Source organism: Cheilinus undulatus, linkage group 9, assembly GCF_018320785.1.
Source record: "Cheilinus undulatus linkage group 9, ASM1832078v1, whole genome shotgun sequence".
Taxonomy (NCBI): Eukaryota; Metazoa; Chordata; class Actinopteri; order Labriformes; family Labridae; genus Cheilinus; species Cheilinus undulatus.
Window position 1 is genome coordinate 50,983,935 of NC_054873.1, and position 16,908 is coordinate 51,000,842.

Genomic DNA, 16,908 nt, shown 5'->3' on the forward strand with positions numbered 1-16,908 from the left:
TTCAGTTTACAGGATCAGAAGGACACAGAGGATTTCAGGATTTTCATATAAAAACACATAAAAACGTCCATGTAAAGACCTGGAGCTCTGTGAGAGTTTAAAGATCCAGCTCTGAAAGGTCAACGACTAAAAAGTCCTTCCTGTGTCAGAGATGTTGGTGTGTAAAATAACCAATACTTCACAGACACAGGTCAATCCTACAGAAAAAGTCTTAGAATTTTGACTTTTAATCTCATAAGTAGATTTTTATCTCAAAATTTCTTTTTTCTAATAATTTGACTTTTAATCTCCTGATTTATTTATTTTTCCTTTTTTCTTTGATCTCATTTCTTTTAAATTTATCTCATAATTATGAATTTTATCTCATTATTTTGACTATAATGCCATATTCTTTCATTTTTTAGTGGTGCGAGGACCTAATTGTATTCGCTAGGATTATTAGGGCCCTTGCACCGAATGGTGTGAGGACCTAATTGTATTTGCTCAAGACGTGTAATTTTCCGTCATTGCGTGGACTTTTGAGGCAATTAACATATTCAAAAACACAAGAAACTTGGCAGGTCCATCCAGTCTTGCAAAAAATTTTGATATTTTTTGGGTCTCCAACATGAAAATTCAGAATTGCAAAAGTAGCGCCCCCTAACAGTTTCAAATTTAAGGCCCCCTCCTTTGACTTTGTCGTAGATTCATCAAATTTAGTGTGCAGGTGCGGCTTGAGCAGATCTACAAAAAAGCCTCTTGGACCTACACCCTATCTCCAACAGGAAATCTGCCATTTTGAATAAATATGCAAATAAGGGGCTGTTTTTGGCCTTTTCCAGGGGTCATATCCGGATTAACTCCTCTGAGGAATTTCATCCGATCGACTTGTACTTTGGCACAGAGCTACATGAGACACGGATGATGAAAATTTATTCAGGGTTTTCTATTAGTGGAAAGGTGAGGCAAACCCTCAAATTTGCATATTTTTGTTGAAAAACAGGAAGTTGTTTATAACTCAGCCATGCATTGTCCAATCTGACTCAAACTTTTTGGATTTATGGTCGGTCCCTTTCTGCATACATTCACATGGTTATATTTTTTTCTGTCATAGCGCCACCTAGTGCTGATAGGGAGTATCAAGGCCAATAGCAAAAGCCGCTGTTTAAAGTCCTTTGAAGATATTTACATAAAATTTGTGTAAGGACAGCCTAGAGAAGTCGATTTATGTCTGTGCAAAAATTTGTGACTTTTCATCAGAGGGCGTGGCCTCTACAGGGCAATATACAAAAAAGTTGCTTTTTGTCTCGCCATCAGTTTTTAAACAGCCATAACTCTGGCATACATTCTTATTTCTGAGACAAATTTCATATTCTTGATAACAGTCCCATCCAGAACACATTCATATTCTAAATTTTGAAAAATTGTGCAGCGCCACCCTCTGGCAACAGAAAGTCACTACTCCTGAATTTTGCTTTATGATGCCATCATGGTTGGTCAAATCATGCTAAAATTTGCTCCAACAGTTTCTAAGGAGTTGACCTTACACATAATTGAAGGTCAAAGATCTATGTCAAAAGGTGTGGCCATGCCAATTTTTTGCTTGCCATGTAACAGGAAGTAGAATTTTCAAGTTCTTGTGACACTTTATGAGGAATGAAACTTGGCAAAAAAATCTCATTGGCATTCTGAGATGATTGATATTCATTTTGTGGGTGGGCGTGGCCTATCGGCTCAATGGCGCCCCCTACAACCTTTCAAAAATTCAAATTGTAAGTCAAACAGGAAGTCTGCCATTTTGAATTTTTTGGTAAAACGAGGCATATTTTAGGGGTTGTATTTGAACGAACCCGTCCTAGGGCGTTCATCCAAACTACCTGATCTTTAGTGTAGAGCAAGAAGAGAGGTCTTAGGTCAAAACGTATTTGGGAATTTCACATTAGTCGAAAGGCGTGGCCATGGCGGCCCCTCAAAGTTAGCTATTTTGCCAAAAAATCTGATTTTGCCGTCATGGAAACATGCAGAGCCAAACCACACCACATTTTGTCAAAAATGACTGTTTTCCACATCTTATCATGTCAGCATGCCAGTATTAAAGATCTGCGGATTTCATCAAAGGGCGGGGGCGTGGCATCCGGGCAAATTTTGATTTTGACGATGAGGCCTCACCATACAAACGCAATCTGTTGTATCTCAGCTGTACGTCATCATATCTTAACTAGATTTTGTGTGCTTATTGGAAGTACATGGCTAAACAACTTTCGTACACAACATTTTTCTCTAAATCAAAGCGCCTCCAGCTGGCAGCATGAAGTACTGTTTTTGTATAATTGCCTCTAATTCCTCCAAAATGGGAGATATTGCAGTCAACTTTTATTAAATTTATGAAGTTTCATTGGGGTAATCAGATTTGTAAAGCTCACATGTCTGCTTGTAATTCAGTTGCCACAATGAAGGATCCTTCACCATGAAACAGGAAGTACTTATTTGAAAAGCTTAAACTTCTTGTAGAGTCCTGAAACTTGGCACAAATATGCTTGGTGGAAAATTGAGATGACTGAAATTAATGTTGTGGGTGGGCGTAGCTTTATGGCTCAGTAGCGCCCCCTAGAACATTTCATAAATTCAGCCCCTGCAGCAGGTTATCCTAAGATTTTGAAAATTTTTGAGCTTTTACAACATCCCAAGGTCTACAAAAAAGCCTCTTGGACCCATGCCGTTAAACAAACAGGAAGTCCACCATTTTAAATTTTGTGGTCAAAAAGCAGCATTGCAGACATTACAATTTTCAAAATTCCTCTTGGGGAATTCTTCCAAACACTTCCATGTTAAAGATATTGTAAGAGGATATGTCAAAACTGAGAATTTCATTGGAACGTTTTCAGTAGTCAAAGGGGTGTGGCCATGGTGAATTTTTCTTCACCATTAACAGGAAGTAGAATTATCCTGGGCTTAGAAAACTTGTAGAGTCTTGAAACCTGGCACAAAAATTCACAGTGGGAATCTGAGATGACTGCCCTTTGTGTTTTGGGTGGGCTTTGCTTATTAGTTCAGTGACGCCCCCTACAAAATTAAATCGAAATCAGCCCCTGGGGCACATATTACTCAGGCCTTTAAAATGCTTAAGCCTGTATGTCATCCCAGGACCTACAATTAAGCCTCTTGGACCCATACTGTAAAACAACAGCAAGTCTATTTGTTTTCCCTTCATTTTGCGTGTTGAAAGCTTCAAAAGTCCCTCTTCTCTTAATGGAACCAAAATTAAGGCTATGCTGCTATCTTGTCATAATACAAAAACACTGCAACACTGTTAGGACAGGAACGAACAGCAAATAACACATTCAAATGTTTGTATCTATTTATCCATGAAAATAAGAGAAAATGACAAACTGAGATGAGATAGTAAAGCACTGAAGAACATAATAAAACATGTACACATCTGTATCTCTGTATTTACTCCTCTGCTCTATCTTCATCACCAATGGTTGGAACATTCAGAAGACAGTCAATCCTGTGATTTGTTCATATTTTGGAGCTGCATTCAAATTTTCAGGGCTCATACCTCCTGCCCATTTGTTTGACTACCAATTTAACTATGAGCTCTGGATATTAATGAGGGGTATCACCCTCTGTTTCTGTGACATTTTGAGTGCTGCAATCCCAATATACCCCATGGGTGCAGCGCTTGTTGCTGGCACTCAACGGTTGCTACACATCCGCGGTTGTGACACATCCCGACATGCAACAGGTTGCGAGGGCCCATCATTGCTGCCTGCAGCTTTAATTAATTATGAATTTTATCTCATTGTTTTGACTGTCATATTCCTTCATTTTTATCTAATTATGAATTTTATCTCATTATTTTGACTTTAATGTCGTATTCCTTCATTTTTATCTAATGAATTATGAATTTTATCTCATTATTTTGACTTTAATGTCGTATTCCTTCATTTTTATCTAATGAATTATGAATTTTATCTCATTATTTTAACGTTAATGTTATATTTTATATACATTTCATCTCATAATTTTCCCATTTAAACTGATAGTTTTAACTTCTATGTCATATTTTTGGATTTAAATATCACTATATATATATTTGTTTACATTTTTAATCATATAAATGAATTCTTATCACAAATACTAACTTGGTTTAATTCTTATGTTGACTTGTATCTGTTATTTTTGACTTTTTGTCTCATCTTTACTTTTAACCTCATAATTTTAACTTTAATCTGATATTTTTGATTTTTATACCATAATTTTGCCTTCATATCTTATATTATTTTATTTCATAAATGGATTATTATCTCAGTATTTTGACATTTTATCTCATAATTCTGTTATTTTCTCTCATATTTTCTCTTTTTATTTTAAAATTTTGAGAGAATCTTATGGATTTTTTAAACATTATTTATTCCATTATTGACTTTTAATCTGATAATTTTGACTTTTATCTTCCTTGTAACTTCAGATTTTTTACTTTTAAACCAACAGGTTTGCCTTTTCTTCTCCTAATTTTCACTTTTTGTCTCCTCAAAAAAACTTTTTTCTCATAGTTTTGCCCTTTTAATTTGTTTCCCCTCTCATAAATGAATCCTACTCTCATAATTTTGAATCTTCATCTCATGTTTTTGACTTTTTCCTGATAATTTTGGCTAATTCTTATATTTTTCAGTTTATCTTCTAATTTTAATCTTTTCTATCGGAACTTTAAGTTCTTAATTCAATAGTTTAATCATTTTTCTCCTAATTTCAACATTTTATCTTTTAACTTTGACTTTTTTCTTGTATTTTTGATTTTTATATCATATTTTTGATTCCTTATATGTAATATGTCATTTAAAATATCATGATTGTGTTTTTTAACTTTTACTTTTATTATTGTTTTATCTCATAAATGAATTCTCATCCCAGTGTTTTCTCTTTATCTCATCTGTCTGTTTTTTTATCTCATATTTTGTATTTTATCTTCTAATTAAGATGATTTAATTTTTTTCCTCACAATTTGACTTTTATGTTATTTTATTTTCTATATCAGAATTTTGACTTTTTTAAAAACTTTTTTCTGATTTTATCTTCTAACCTTAACTGTTATTTCATAGTCTTGTTATTCATGTCATATTTTTGACTGAATATCAAAATCTGGATTTTTTTTTTTTTTTTTTGGTTATTGTTTTTCATTTTTTTTAGGTCATAAATGCATTCTTAATCTCATACTTTTGGCTTTTATCTCATCTTATCTTTTGTTTTATCTTCAGTTTTAAACTTTTTATCTCATTCTTTACATTTTTGATTTTTAACTCTTTGTCTTAAATCTTTTTTTATCAGTGGTTTGATTTTTCTCCTAAATTTAACTTTCATCTTCTAATTTTGACTTTTGTGTCATATTTTGACTTTTATATCACATTTATGACTACTACATCTTAAGTCATAGTTAAATTCTTTAAAAAATATTTCCTAACTGTTAGATTATTTTTTTAAGTGGCAGAAATGGGCTTCCATACCTGTGAACTGTTGGAGAACACAAGGGGAAAAGCAGAAGTGGACCCGACATTTAAAGACGTAATAATGTGTTAAAAACTGAAGTTGGAGAGAGTTTGTTTCTGGTCAGATCCTTAAAAATTAGTCGTTGAAATCAGAATGAAAAAAACATGGTAAAATTTAAAACAAGATCTAGAGAAAAACTAAACAGGATTTTTCTTCCAGCCCAGCCCAGTTTAACTGGACTGGAGAAGAATTTAAAAAGGCAGGCTTCATTCTCGTAGACTAAACAGAACATCAGACACCCTCCCACAGCCATTCTACAAAAACCTGACACGGAAATCTAGTTCTCTTTAAATTAGTCTTTATAGAGGAAAGATAAAACATGTCACACAGAAACAAGTCGTTTGGTTTCACAATCCCTGGAAAAACAGCAGACAGCGTCCTGCAGCATTAGTCTCACACAGTACAGATGAACCGGTACACCTGTAGAGGTCCATGCTGACCATAAAACTCTCTCTCTCTCTCCCTCTCCTCTCTGTCTCTGTCTCTCCCTCTCCTCTCTCTCTGTCTCTCCCTCTCCTCTCTTCCTCTCTCTCTCCCTCTCCTCTCTCTCTCTCTGTCTCTACCTCTCCTCTCTTTCTCTCTCTCTGTCTCTCCCTCTCCTCTCTCGCTCCTCTCTTTCTCTCTCGCTCTCTGTCTCGCCCTCTCCTCTCTCACTCCTCTTTCTCTCTCTTGCTCTCTGTCTCTCCCTCTCTTGCTCTCTGTCTCTCCCTCTCTCTTTGTCTCTCACTCTCCTCTCTTTCTCTTGCTCTCTGTCTCGCCCTCTCTCTCTCTGTCTCTCCCTCTCTCCTTGTCTCTCACTCTCCTCTCTCTCTTGCTCTCTGTCTCGCCCTCTCTCTCTCTGTCTCTCCCTCTCTCCTTGTCTCTCACTCTCCTCTCGTCTCTCACTCTCCTCTCTCTCTTGCTCTCTGCCTCGCCCTCTCTCTCTCTGTCTCTCCCTCTCTCCTTGTCTCTCACTCTCCTCTCGTCTCTCACTCTCCTCTCTCTCTCTTGCTCTCTATCTCTCCCTCTCTCCTTGTCTCTCACTCTCCTCTCTCTCTTTCTTGCTCTCTGTCTCTCCCTCTCGCTCTCTGTCTCTCCCTCTCTCTCTCCCTCTCCTCTCTATCTCCTCCAACATTTAGAACATAAAAACGCACAGTCATCCCTCCAACATGCAACATTAAACACTGTTTTTAAAATTGATTTTACAGCGATATCCAATAAGACAATGAGAAAACATCTGAGGATATATACATTAACTTACATTATCAATAGCTCTGTTTTATATGAACAATATTTACATCCCAGCAGAGGAGAGGAGGGTCCCATCCTCCTGAATCTTGGCCTAGAGTCCCGTCAGGAGGGTTCTTTATTCCAGGCTTGTGTCAGTGGCTCGTCTGTTTGGCTTTAATCAGCACATTTAATGACAAATATACAGATGATTCTGTCCATGTTAAAGCAGGTTATCCTCAGTTCGTCCTCAGCAGGAGACGCTGAGGCGTCTCAGGAAAAAGTCAATGGTATTTTGGCATTGAACAGCTATTTCTGTGATAGCCGTGTGTATACTGCAGATGTGATAACAGGAAGCATGTGAGTTTCTGATGAGCTCCAGAGAGATCCTCTCTGACAGTCCTCCACACTCACTGTGTCTCTGGATATTCCCCGTGAGCTCAGACGATGGATCCCTTGGAGGATGACAGGTGGATGGACTGGATGCGGATGGCCAAAGTCTTCTCCAGGTCCTGCATGATTTCGCAGCCCGGGGTATCAGGAGGCGTGTCGTACAGCAGCTGCTTGAATGGCTCCAGCTCGATCAGGATCACCATGTTTTTCAGGAAGTAGCCCTCGATGTACGACGCCAAGTCTGGAGCATCAAGAAACTGTGGCAAAAAAACAGAATATAAAGATTAGAAGAGCAAATGTACAGGAGCAGCAGATCAGCTGACTGAGGAGTTATCCTGTTCTAACTCTGGTTTTAGAGCGATTCAGTCAGGGCCACAGTTACCGCTGAAGCATCCACTCTTCTTTATACAGTCTGGGAGGAGGCCAGCTCATGGAGTTTTGGGAGAGGAATGTTGTCCCATTCTTGTCTGATGTAGATTCTAGCTGGGTCTTCTTTGCTGGATTTTTCCTTCTCTGATGCTCCAAATGTTTTCTGTTGGTGAAAGGTCTGGACTGCAGGCAGACCAGTTCAGGACCCGGACTCTTCTCCTGTGAAGCCATGCTGTTGTGATGGATGTGGTATGTGGTTTAGCATGGTCTTACTGACAGAGACATTGTCTGGATGGGAGCATATGTTGCTCTAAAAGCTCTCTCTGCTTTCCAGCATTGAAAGTTCCTTTCCAGATGTTAGAGCTGCCCACGCCATAGGCACTAATGCAACCCCATACCATCAGAGATGCAGGCTTTAGAGCTGAGCCAGGAGAACCAGCTGGATGCTCCCTCTCCTCTTTCGGCCACAGGACACGGCATCTGTGGTTTCCTCTGACCACAGAACAGTTTTCCATGTTTCCTCAGTCCATGTTAAATGAGCTTTGGTGTTTCTGGATCCTGTTCACATATGGCTTCTTCTCTCCATGATCAGCTTTAACTGTCATTGGTGGATGGCACGGCCAACTGTGTTGACAGACGATGATTTCTGGAATGTTCCTGAGCCCATGCAGTGATTTCACTACAGAAGTGTAACTGTCTTTAACCTCCTAGTCCTGAGCTTTTGTTTGGAATATATTTTTAGTTTCTTGGTGATTTGGGATTATTAGGACCTGATAAATTTAAAAGCTCAGCCTTGTCTTTGAACAGGAATTCATTTTGACCAAATGTTATGTCCAACATCAACACAAATGTCCTAAAAATTCAACGAAACTTCCCAAAAAGTCAGTGCAAAAATTCTTTAATGTGTGTTTTAAGTTTCCCATAAAAAGCACCCCAAAATTTCTCAAAATATTCCTCAAATGTTTCAGGGAAAATTTATCATAAAGGCTAGATTTGAAAAGAAAAAAAAAAAAAAAAATTCCCCAAACGTTCATTGAATTTCTAGAAAATTGAAAAGCAATTCCCCCAAATCTCAAAGCAAATTCCACCAAACTTACAAAAATATTCCACCAGATTCCAAAATTCCTCCAAACATCCTAACAACTTCTAGAAATTTCAAAGAACACAAATTCTTAAAATTGAAAAATAAATTTCCCACTTTTCCTTGAGAAAACCTAAAAAAACCTAAAAAGATTCCCCCTTAACATTCAAATAAATAAATAAATAAAAACAATACAAATAATTTTCCCAAATGCCTGAAAATTTCCAAGCAAACTGCCTCAAACATTTTTTCCCCAAATCCCCATAAAAAAACTCACTGCAAGAAACTTCCCATGAAAATCTTAACCCCTTAAAGCCTGAAAACACAAATTATAGCCAGAAAATTCTCATTTTTTTGAACTGAAATGTTTATTTAACTTTTCACTGAAATTTAAAAAAAAATCAAAATTTCCAAAAAATTGAACATTTATATTTTTAGTATCTTATTTCATTCGTTAGGTGTTTTTGGTAACTGATATTCCACTTGAGGGCATTTTTATAATTTATCAGATTGTATCCGGTATTTTTTTAAAGAAATTTATTGATTATATTGATTAGATAGAGGTATCATAAAAGTATGTATCAAATATGATACAGCAGGTGTTAAGGGGTTAAAGACATACAAAAACATTTCCATTAACGCACCAGAAAAATTCCAACATATAATCCCAAAAATATCCAGGAAACCTTTATAGCAGGGGTGTCAACCTTAGTCACAGCAGGGGCCAGATCCTGACTTCTGGTCTAACCTGAGGGTCTAACAGGGTCAAGATTTAACCATAAATGTCAACCTGACTTTCACCAGAAATTAAATATGGGGGAAAGAAACTTAGCACTGATGATAAATGAATTTGGTATTAACAAGTCAACATGATAAGTCTAAAGGTTTAAAACATGAGATGAAAAAGGCAAACTTACTGGTTCAACAGGTAAAAAAACATGGCATTTGAAGTCAAAATCATGTGTTTTCATGATTGTTGAGGGTGAAAATATGAGATAAAAGTCAAATTCATTAATTTTAAAGGTCAAAATAAGATATAAAACTAAAAATCATGAGTTTTAAATGTCAAAATATGAGATTAAAGTTCAATATCATGAGTTTTGAAAGTCAAAATATTGCTCAAAATGTAAAATTGTTAATCTGAAGGGTTAAACGTCAAAAGTCAAAATCATGTATTTAAAAGGCAAATATATGAGAGAAAGATGAAATCATGAATTTTGATGGTGAAAATATGAGATAAAAGTCAAAATCACAAATTTAAAAGGTCAGATATGGTATAAAATTCAAAATTGTGAGTTGAAAAGGTCAAAACCATAAGATACAATTCTTATTCATTAGTTTAAAAGGTCAAAATAAGATATAAGAGTCAAAATCATGAGTTTAAAATGTCAAAATATGAGAAAAAAGTTTAAAATCATGAGTTTTGAAAGTCAATATTTTGCTCAAAATGTAAAATTGTTGATCTGAAGGGTTAAAATATCAGAGAAAAAGTCAAAATTATAAGATGAAAAAGTCAAAATGTGAGAAAAAAAAAATCATGAGTTTAAAAGATCAAACTTTTACTTAAAATTTAAAATTTTGATTCTAAAAAGTCAAACTTTAAGATAAAAATTTAAAATATGAAATGAAAACAAATTTATTTTTTCCACATTCCTAAATTTTAATCAAATAATTTCTACTCTTTACTATTTATAACTTTTATGACTCATCAGGATGTTATAAACCATCCAGGTTAAGTTTACATTTTTATGCTGGAGGAAATCTGCAGACCTCAGACTGGTGGACCAGTTCTAGTTAAAATGTGATCTGATCTTGAGGGCCGGGTATAACTGTGCCACAGGCCGGGTTTGGCCCCTGGGCCTTGAGTTTGACACCCCTGCTTTATACTAAATCCTCAGCATTTCAAGTGAATTCCTTAAACTCCAGACATCCCAAACAGTTACATGACAAATTCTACAGAAAAAATGATTTCTATGTTGTAGGAAAACCAGGATGTAATGTCCTCATATGTGCGTGCAGGTTCTGAGGAGGTTAATGTAGAGGCCCCTGAGGGCCCCTGAGGGCCCCTTCAGCCTTGTCCCTTACTCTCAGAGATTTCTCCAGATTCTTTGAATATTCTGAGGATTTTATGAACTGTAGATGGAGGAGATTCAAAGTCTTCTATGCAGAGGAATGTTAGACAGATTGGTGAACCTCTGCTCATCTTTACTTCTGAGACTCTGCCTCTCTAAAATGCTCCTTTTATACCCAGTCATGTTGCTGACCTGATGACTAATTGGTCTTAAAATTCTCCTCCAGCTGTTTCTCATCAGTACCACTTACTTTTCCAGCCTTTTTTACCCCTGTCCCAACTTTTTACCTCCGTCAAGGAGGTCATGTGATCAGATGGGTTTGTTTGTTTGTTTGTTAGCAACATAACTCAAACAGTTACAGACGGATTTTGATGCAATGTTCAGGAAATGTCAGAAATGGCATAAGGAAGAACTGATTAGATTTTGGGACTGATCCGGATCACCGTCTGGATTCAGGAATTTTTTAAAGGATTCTGTACTATTGGGAGATAGGGCTAATGGCGGAGGTCTGTGCTGTTACCACTTTACACCAGGAGATGGCGGACATGAGTAACTTCAATCCCAGCAGCATTTCTGGGCATGTTTCTATTCAAAGTTTTGAAGTTTATAGAGTTTGAAAGATGCACGCCCGGTCAAGGAGACGAGTCGTAGCGTAACAGCGAATTGTAGCAAGAAAACTCACAATGCTGGGAGGAATAGAGGAATATTCACCATCTGACATGACTTCCAGTCGTCCGGTGAGAACATGGGTGAGACTGTCAGCACATCTGTTGGCACCGGCAGGCAATGCTTCCACCATGACAGTCTACCTGTAAGGAAGCCAATGCTTTGCCTCACCGTGTTTCCACTCCACCGGGGAGGTGAATGCCGTGGTTGGGGGCACATGGGGACAGATCCAGGAATTTATTAAAGAATTCTTCGATATTGGGAGATAGGGCTAATGGTGGAGGTCTGCGCTCTCTGAGTGCTTTTCTAGTTTAATATGCGATGCTGCCATCAAATTCAGAATGAGTTCATATTTTCCTGAAATGGTAAAATGCCTTGGTTTAACATCTTCTATGTTGTTTCTGTTCTATTATGAATCATATCTGGATGTATGAGGTTTGACAATTGTTGACTTCTGTTTTAATTTACATTTTATGCAGTGTCCCAACTTTTTTGGAATCGGGGTTGTCATCCTGAGCTGGGCCACATGGTCCAATCTCTTTCTAGGGTGTTTGGCCTTTGTAATGATGTGACTGGACGGTGGAATGAGATTGGAATGACATATTTTGCCCCGCCCCCCTGTTGGATCTTCCTACCTTGGTGTGGTTGTAGATCTCCACACAGGTTTCAGTGTTGATGTTCTTGGTGCAGATGATCTCACAGTGCCTCTGCAGCGCCTCCAGCTGGAAGAACTTGGCAGCAGACAGAAGCTGTAGAAGCAGACGTCAGTGTTGGAGAGAGGCTGAGTATTTAGACACTGCTGTGAGAGGTAAAGTTTCTATTCTGGCGTCAGGATCTGCAGAGCGCTCACACTGACCTCCATGACGTCCGTGTTCCTGATGTGCAGAGCCTCAGTCCCTCCAAAGTACAGATACTGCATCACCAGCTGAAAGCATCAAACAGCTTTTAAACGGCCATGAATGCAGAAGAGCTTTATGGATGCTGGAGCATGAATGCAGAGGGACTCACCTGGAAAATATGATATTTGACGTTGCTGATTTCAATGCACGTGTTCTCACCACAAGGTCGGTTTGCTAGGAGAGTTTTAAACCTTGGAGAGAAAAACAGAAACAGCTCAGAGAGGGGAAATAAATGTTTAAAATAGACAAAGAAGAGGAGCAGAGTTAGCCTTGAACTGCTGAGTTAGCTCCAGAAATGACATTCAGTCAGTCTCCCTCATGTGCTCAGTGAGGACAGATATGTTTGGGGATAAATCACGTCTCTCCAATCAGCGATTGATGCATGAAGCAGCAATGTACCTGCTGGAGGCTGTGAAGAGCAGGACTTTGTGGGCGTAGAAAGGCTTCCCTTCCACCAGGAAAGTCACATCAGACATCTCTTTGTTGTTCAGAAAGTGAGGATCTGAAAGACAAGTGGCCAGAAAAACTTCATGTTTTTCTGATTAGCATAAAAAGAAGAAGAAAAGGACAAATGTGGAGCACAGCTTAGCCTCCTCTCTCCCTTTAAAGCACATTTCAGCCACAGTTACTGTACTTGCATTGTGGTACCACTAGATGGTGCCATGTGTACATTTGATTGGCTACTGCTGCAGAGGTGAAGCAGACCTGCAGGTATTGATTCTGTGCTGCCTGTGCCGTGTTTGTGCGTGGTGAAATGTTGAGAGAAATAAAGGCCGGCCCTCACCCAGACGTGACGACGGCTTCCTCTTGATCTCGGCCAGTTTGGGGATGGGGTAGGGGCCGTAGCACTGGGTGAAGATGGCCGACAGCTGCTGGCTGATCACCTCGTTCTGACAAAAACATAGACACCAAACATCAGAAGCTGCCTGGGCGAGCGGCGGCGCTCTACCAGCATCCAGGAGTTCACGTTACGCAAGAAGTCAGGCACTTACTGTAACGCTGCTCTCCCACACAAACATACACAAACACAATTATCAGCACAGCCAGAGCCAGGCCGCTCCTGCACACCTGATTCCCACTCAGCATACGGCTCCAGTACGACACTCTTTCAGGGACTTCTCACACCTTTAAATGAGATCAGACGCATTCCTGCACAGATCTCCTCTGAGGGTTTTCTGGGAGGAAATGTGGTGACAGATCGAGACGTGCTTCCTGTACGCTACACCACACTGTCATCTGTATGTGGCGCTTAAAAGAGAAAGAACGGGGAGGGGAGGGGGGTTTCCTCTGCAGCAGGGGTGACGGATACTTCAGGCCTCCATGTGTGCAGACAGACTGCTGTTCTATCTGAGGAATGATCCCAAAACGAAGGATGGACGACCCCCTCCTCTGTGTCTGTGGTCCTCATGGTGGTACTCCTCCAAGGGTCCCTGAGGCCCCGAGCAGAGATGAGGGTCAGGGACCTCGCCATACATCAGCCAAGACAGAGACCTGCTGCAGCCATGCTCTGAAGGAGCAATCCTGAGTCTCTGCTCAGCTGTTTCATTTCAAACACTGAATAAAGAGGGCCAACAACACCAGAGGAGAGCGTGCTGGTTCAAATCAAACATGGCTGTACCGGGGGGATCATAATCCTCAGTAACGAGAGGGACCTGATGAAACGAGCTGCAACTAAAAGGAGCAGAGGGCCTGTCACAAATCATCATCATTGAGAGTCAATGATACTGAGAGGGCCTCTGGGGGCCATCAGTCTCTGTGAGCATGATGATCTGACTGCAAAATGGCACACTTACAACCAGAGAAGAAGAATTTAACATCTACAGGAGCACAGAAGAAGAATTTAACATCTACAGGAGCACAGAAGAAGAATTTAACATCTACAGGAGCACAGAAGAAGAATTTAACATCTACAGGAGCACAGAAGAAGAATTTAACATCTACAGGAGCAGAGAAGAAGAATTTAACATCTACAGGAGCACAGAAGAAGAATTTAACATCTACAGCAGCACAGAAGAAGAATTTAACATCTACAGGAGCACAGAAGAAGAATTTAACATCTACAGGAGCACAGAAGAAGAATTTAACATCTACAGGAGCACAGAAGAAGAATTTAACATCCACAGGAGCAGAGAAGAAGAATTTAACATCTACAGCAGCACAGAAGAAGAATTTAACATCTACAGCAGCACAGAAGAAGAATTTAACATCCACAGGAGCACAGAAGAAGAATTTAACATCTACAGGAGCAGAGAAGAAGAATTTAACATCCACAGGAGCACAGAAGAAGAATTTAACATCTACAGGAGCAGAGAAGAAGAATTTAACATCTACAGGAGCACAGAAGAAGAATTTAACATCTACAGCAGCACAGAAGAAGAATTTAACATCCACAGGAGCAGAGAAGAAGAATTTAACATCTACAGGAGCACAGAAGAAGAATTTAACATCTACAGGAGCACAGAAGAAGAATTTAACATCTACAGCAGCACAGAAGAAGAATTTAACATCCACAGGAGCAGAGAAGAAGAATTTAACATCTACAGGAGCAGAGAAGAAGAATTTAACATCTACAGGAGCAGAGAAGAAGAATTTAACATCTACAGGAGCACAGAAGAAGAATTTAACATCCACAGGAGCAGAGAAGAAGAATTTAACATCCACAGGAGCACAGAAGAAGAATTTAACATCTACAGGAGCACAGAAGAAGAATTTAACATCCACAGGAGCAGAGAAGAAGAATTTAACATCCACAGGAGCACAGAAGAAGAATTTAACATCTACAGGAGCACAGAAGAAGAATTTAACATCTACAGGAGCACAGAAGAAGAATTTAACATCCACAGGAGCAGAGAAGAAGAATTTAACATCCACAGGAGCACAGAAGAAGAATTTAACATCCACAGGAGCACAGAAGAAGAATTTAACATCTACAGGAGCACAGAAGAAGAATTTAACATCTACAGGAGCACAGAAGAAGAATTTAACATCTACAGGAGCAGAGAAGAAGAATTTAACATCTACAGGAGCACAGAAGAAGAATTTAACATCTACAGCAGCACAGAAGAAGAATTTAACATCTACAGGAGCACAGAAGAAGAATTTAACATCTACAGGAGCACAGAAGAAGAATTTAACATCTACAGGAGCACAGAAGAAGAATTTAACATCCACAGGAGCAGAGAAGAAGAATTTAACATCTACAGCAGCACAGAAGAAGAATTTAACATCTACAGCAGCACAGAAGAAGAATTTAACATCCACAGGAGCACAGAAGAAGAATTTAACATCTACAGGAGCAGAGAAGAAGAATTTAACATCCACAGGAGCACAGAAGAAGAATTTAACATCTACAGGAGCAGAGAAGAAGAATTTAACATCTACAGGAGCACAGAAGAAGAATTTAACATCTACAGCAGCACAGAAGAAGAATTTAACATCCACAGGAGCACAGAAGAAGAATTTAACATCTACAGGAGCAGAGAAGAAGAATTTAACATCTACAGCAGCACAGAAGAAGAATTTAACATCTACAGGAGCACAGAAGAAGAATTTAACATCTACAGCAGCACAGAAGAAGAATTTAACATCCACAGGAGCAGAGAAGAAGAATTTAACATCTACAGGAGCAGAGAAGAAGAATTTAACATCTACAGGAGCAGAGAAGAAGAATTTAACATCTACAGGAGCACAGAAGAAGAATTTAACATCCACAGGAGCAGAGAAGAAGAATTTAACATCCACAGGAGCACAGAAGAAGAATTTAACATCTACAGGAGCACAGAAGAAGAATTTAACATCCACAGGAGCAGAGAAGAAGAATTTAACATCCACAGGAGCACAGAAGAAGAATTTAACATCTACAGGAGCACAGAAGAAGAATTTAACATCTACAGGAGCACAGAAGAAGAATTTAACATCCACAGGAGCAGAGAAGAAGAATTTAACATCCACAGGAGCACAGAAGAAGAATTTAACATCTACAGGAGCACAGAAGAAGAATTTAACATCTACAGGAGCACAGAAGAAGAATTTAACATCTACAGGAGCAGAGAAGAAGAATTTAACATCTACAGGAGCACAGAAGAAGAATTTAACATCTACAGCAGCACAGAAGAAGAATTTAACATCCACAGGAGCAGAGAAGAAGAATTTAACATCTACAGGAGCAGAGAAGAAGAATTTAACATCTACAGGAGCAGAGAAGAAGAATTTAACATCTACAGGAGCAGAGAAGAAGAATTTAACATCTACAGGAGCACAGAAGAAGAATTTAACATCTGTTTTTGGTCGATTCACAAGTGTAATATTTTAACAGACTACTAAGTTTTTCTACTCATACTAGACACCCTGGAGATCTAAAGCGATGCTTACTGTGAGTTTTCACCAGAGGGTGGCGCTGTGACTGGAGCCTAAACTTAAAGCACTTTATTGTACATGTTTTGCAGTAATAATTCACCTTATGACTTTATAGCGCTAATGTCAGACATCACCAAACTTCACAGAGATGATCACACACTGATCCTGAATACATTCATACATCAATATCATGACTTTGTCACAGCGCCCCCTTCTGGTAATGGAACATAGTGCGACCTACATATCAGACATCTGACTGCCTTCACATTTCTCATGCCGGGTCGAGGTCTGCCTCTCTACACATTCAAAGGTTAATTTTACCGTTTTGATGTAGCGC

General features: G+C 38.8%; 1 protein-coding gene across 2 annotated transcripts in view; it reads right to left on the minus strand.

Moving 5' to 3' along the window:
* Nucleotides 1-6,527: 6,527 nt before the first annotated feature.
* The window catches only part of btbd11b (BTB (POZ) domain containing 11b), a 152,379-nt gene continuing 141,998 nt past the window's right edge, over nt 6,528-16,908 (minus strand). For both annotated transcript variants that reach the window (XM_041796344.1, XM_041796343.1), the window contains 6 exons: nt 13,000-13,105; nt 12,615-12,717; nt 12,325-12,406; nt 12,173-12,241; nt 11,952-12,065; nt 6,528-7,385 (listed from right to left, as the gene is read on the minus strand). In XM_041796344.1, the coding sequence (XP_041652278.1) occupies nt 7,176-7,385; nt 11,952-12,065; nt 12,173-12,241; nt 12,325-12,406; nt 12,615-12,717; nt 13,000-13,105 (684 nt within the window). In that variant the 3' untranslated portion in view covers nt 6,528-7,175. The remainder of the gene's footprint in view (nt 7,386-11,951; nt 12,066-12,172; nt 12,242-12,324; nt 12,407-12,614; nt 12,718-12,999; nt 13,106-16,908) is intronic.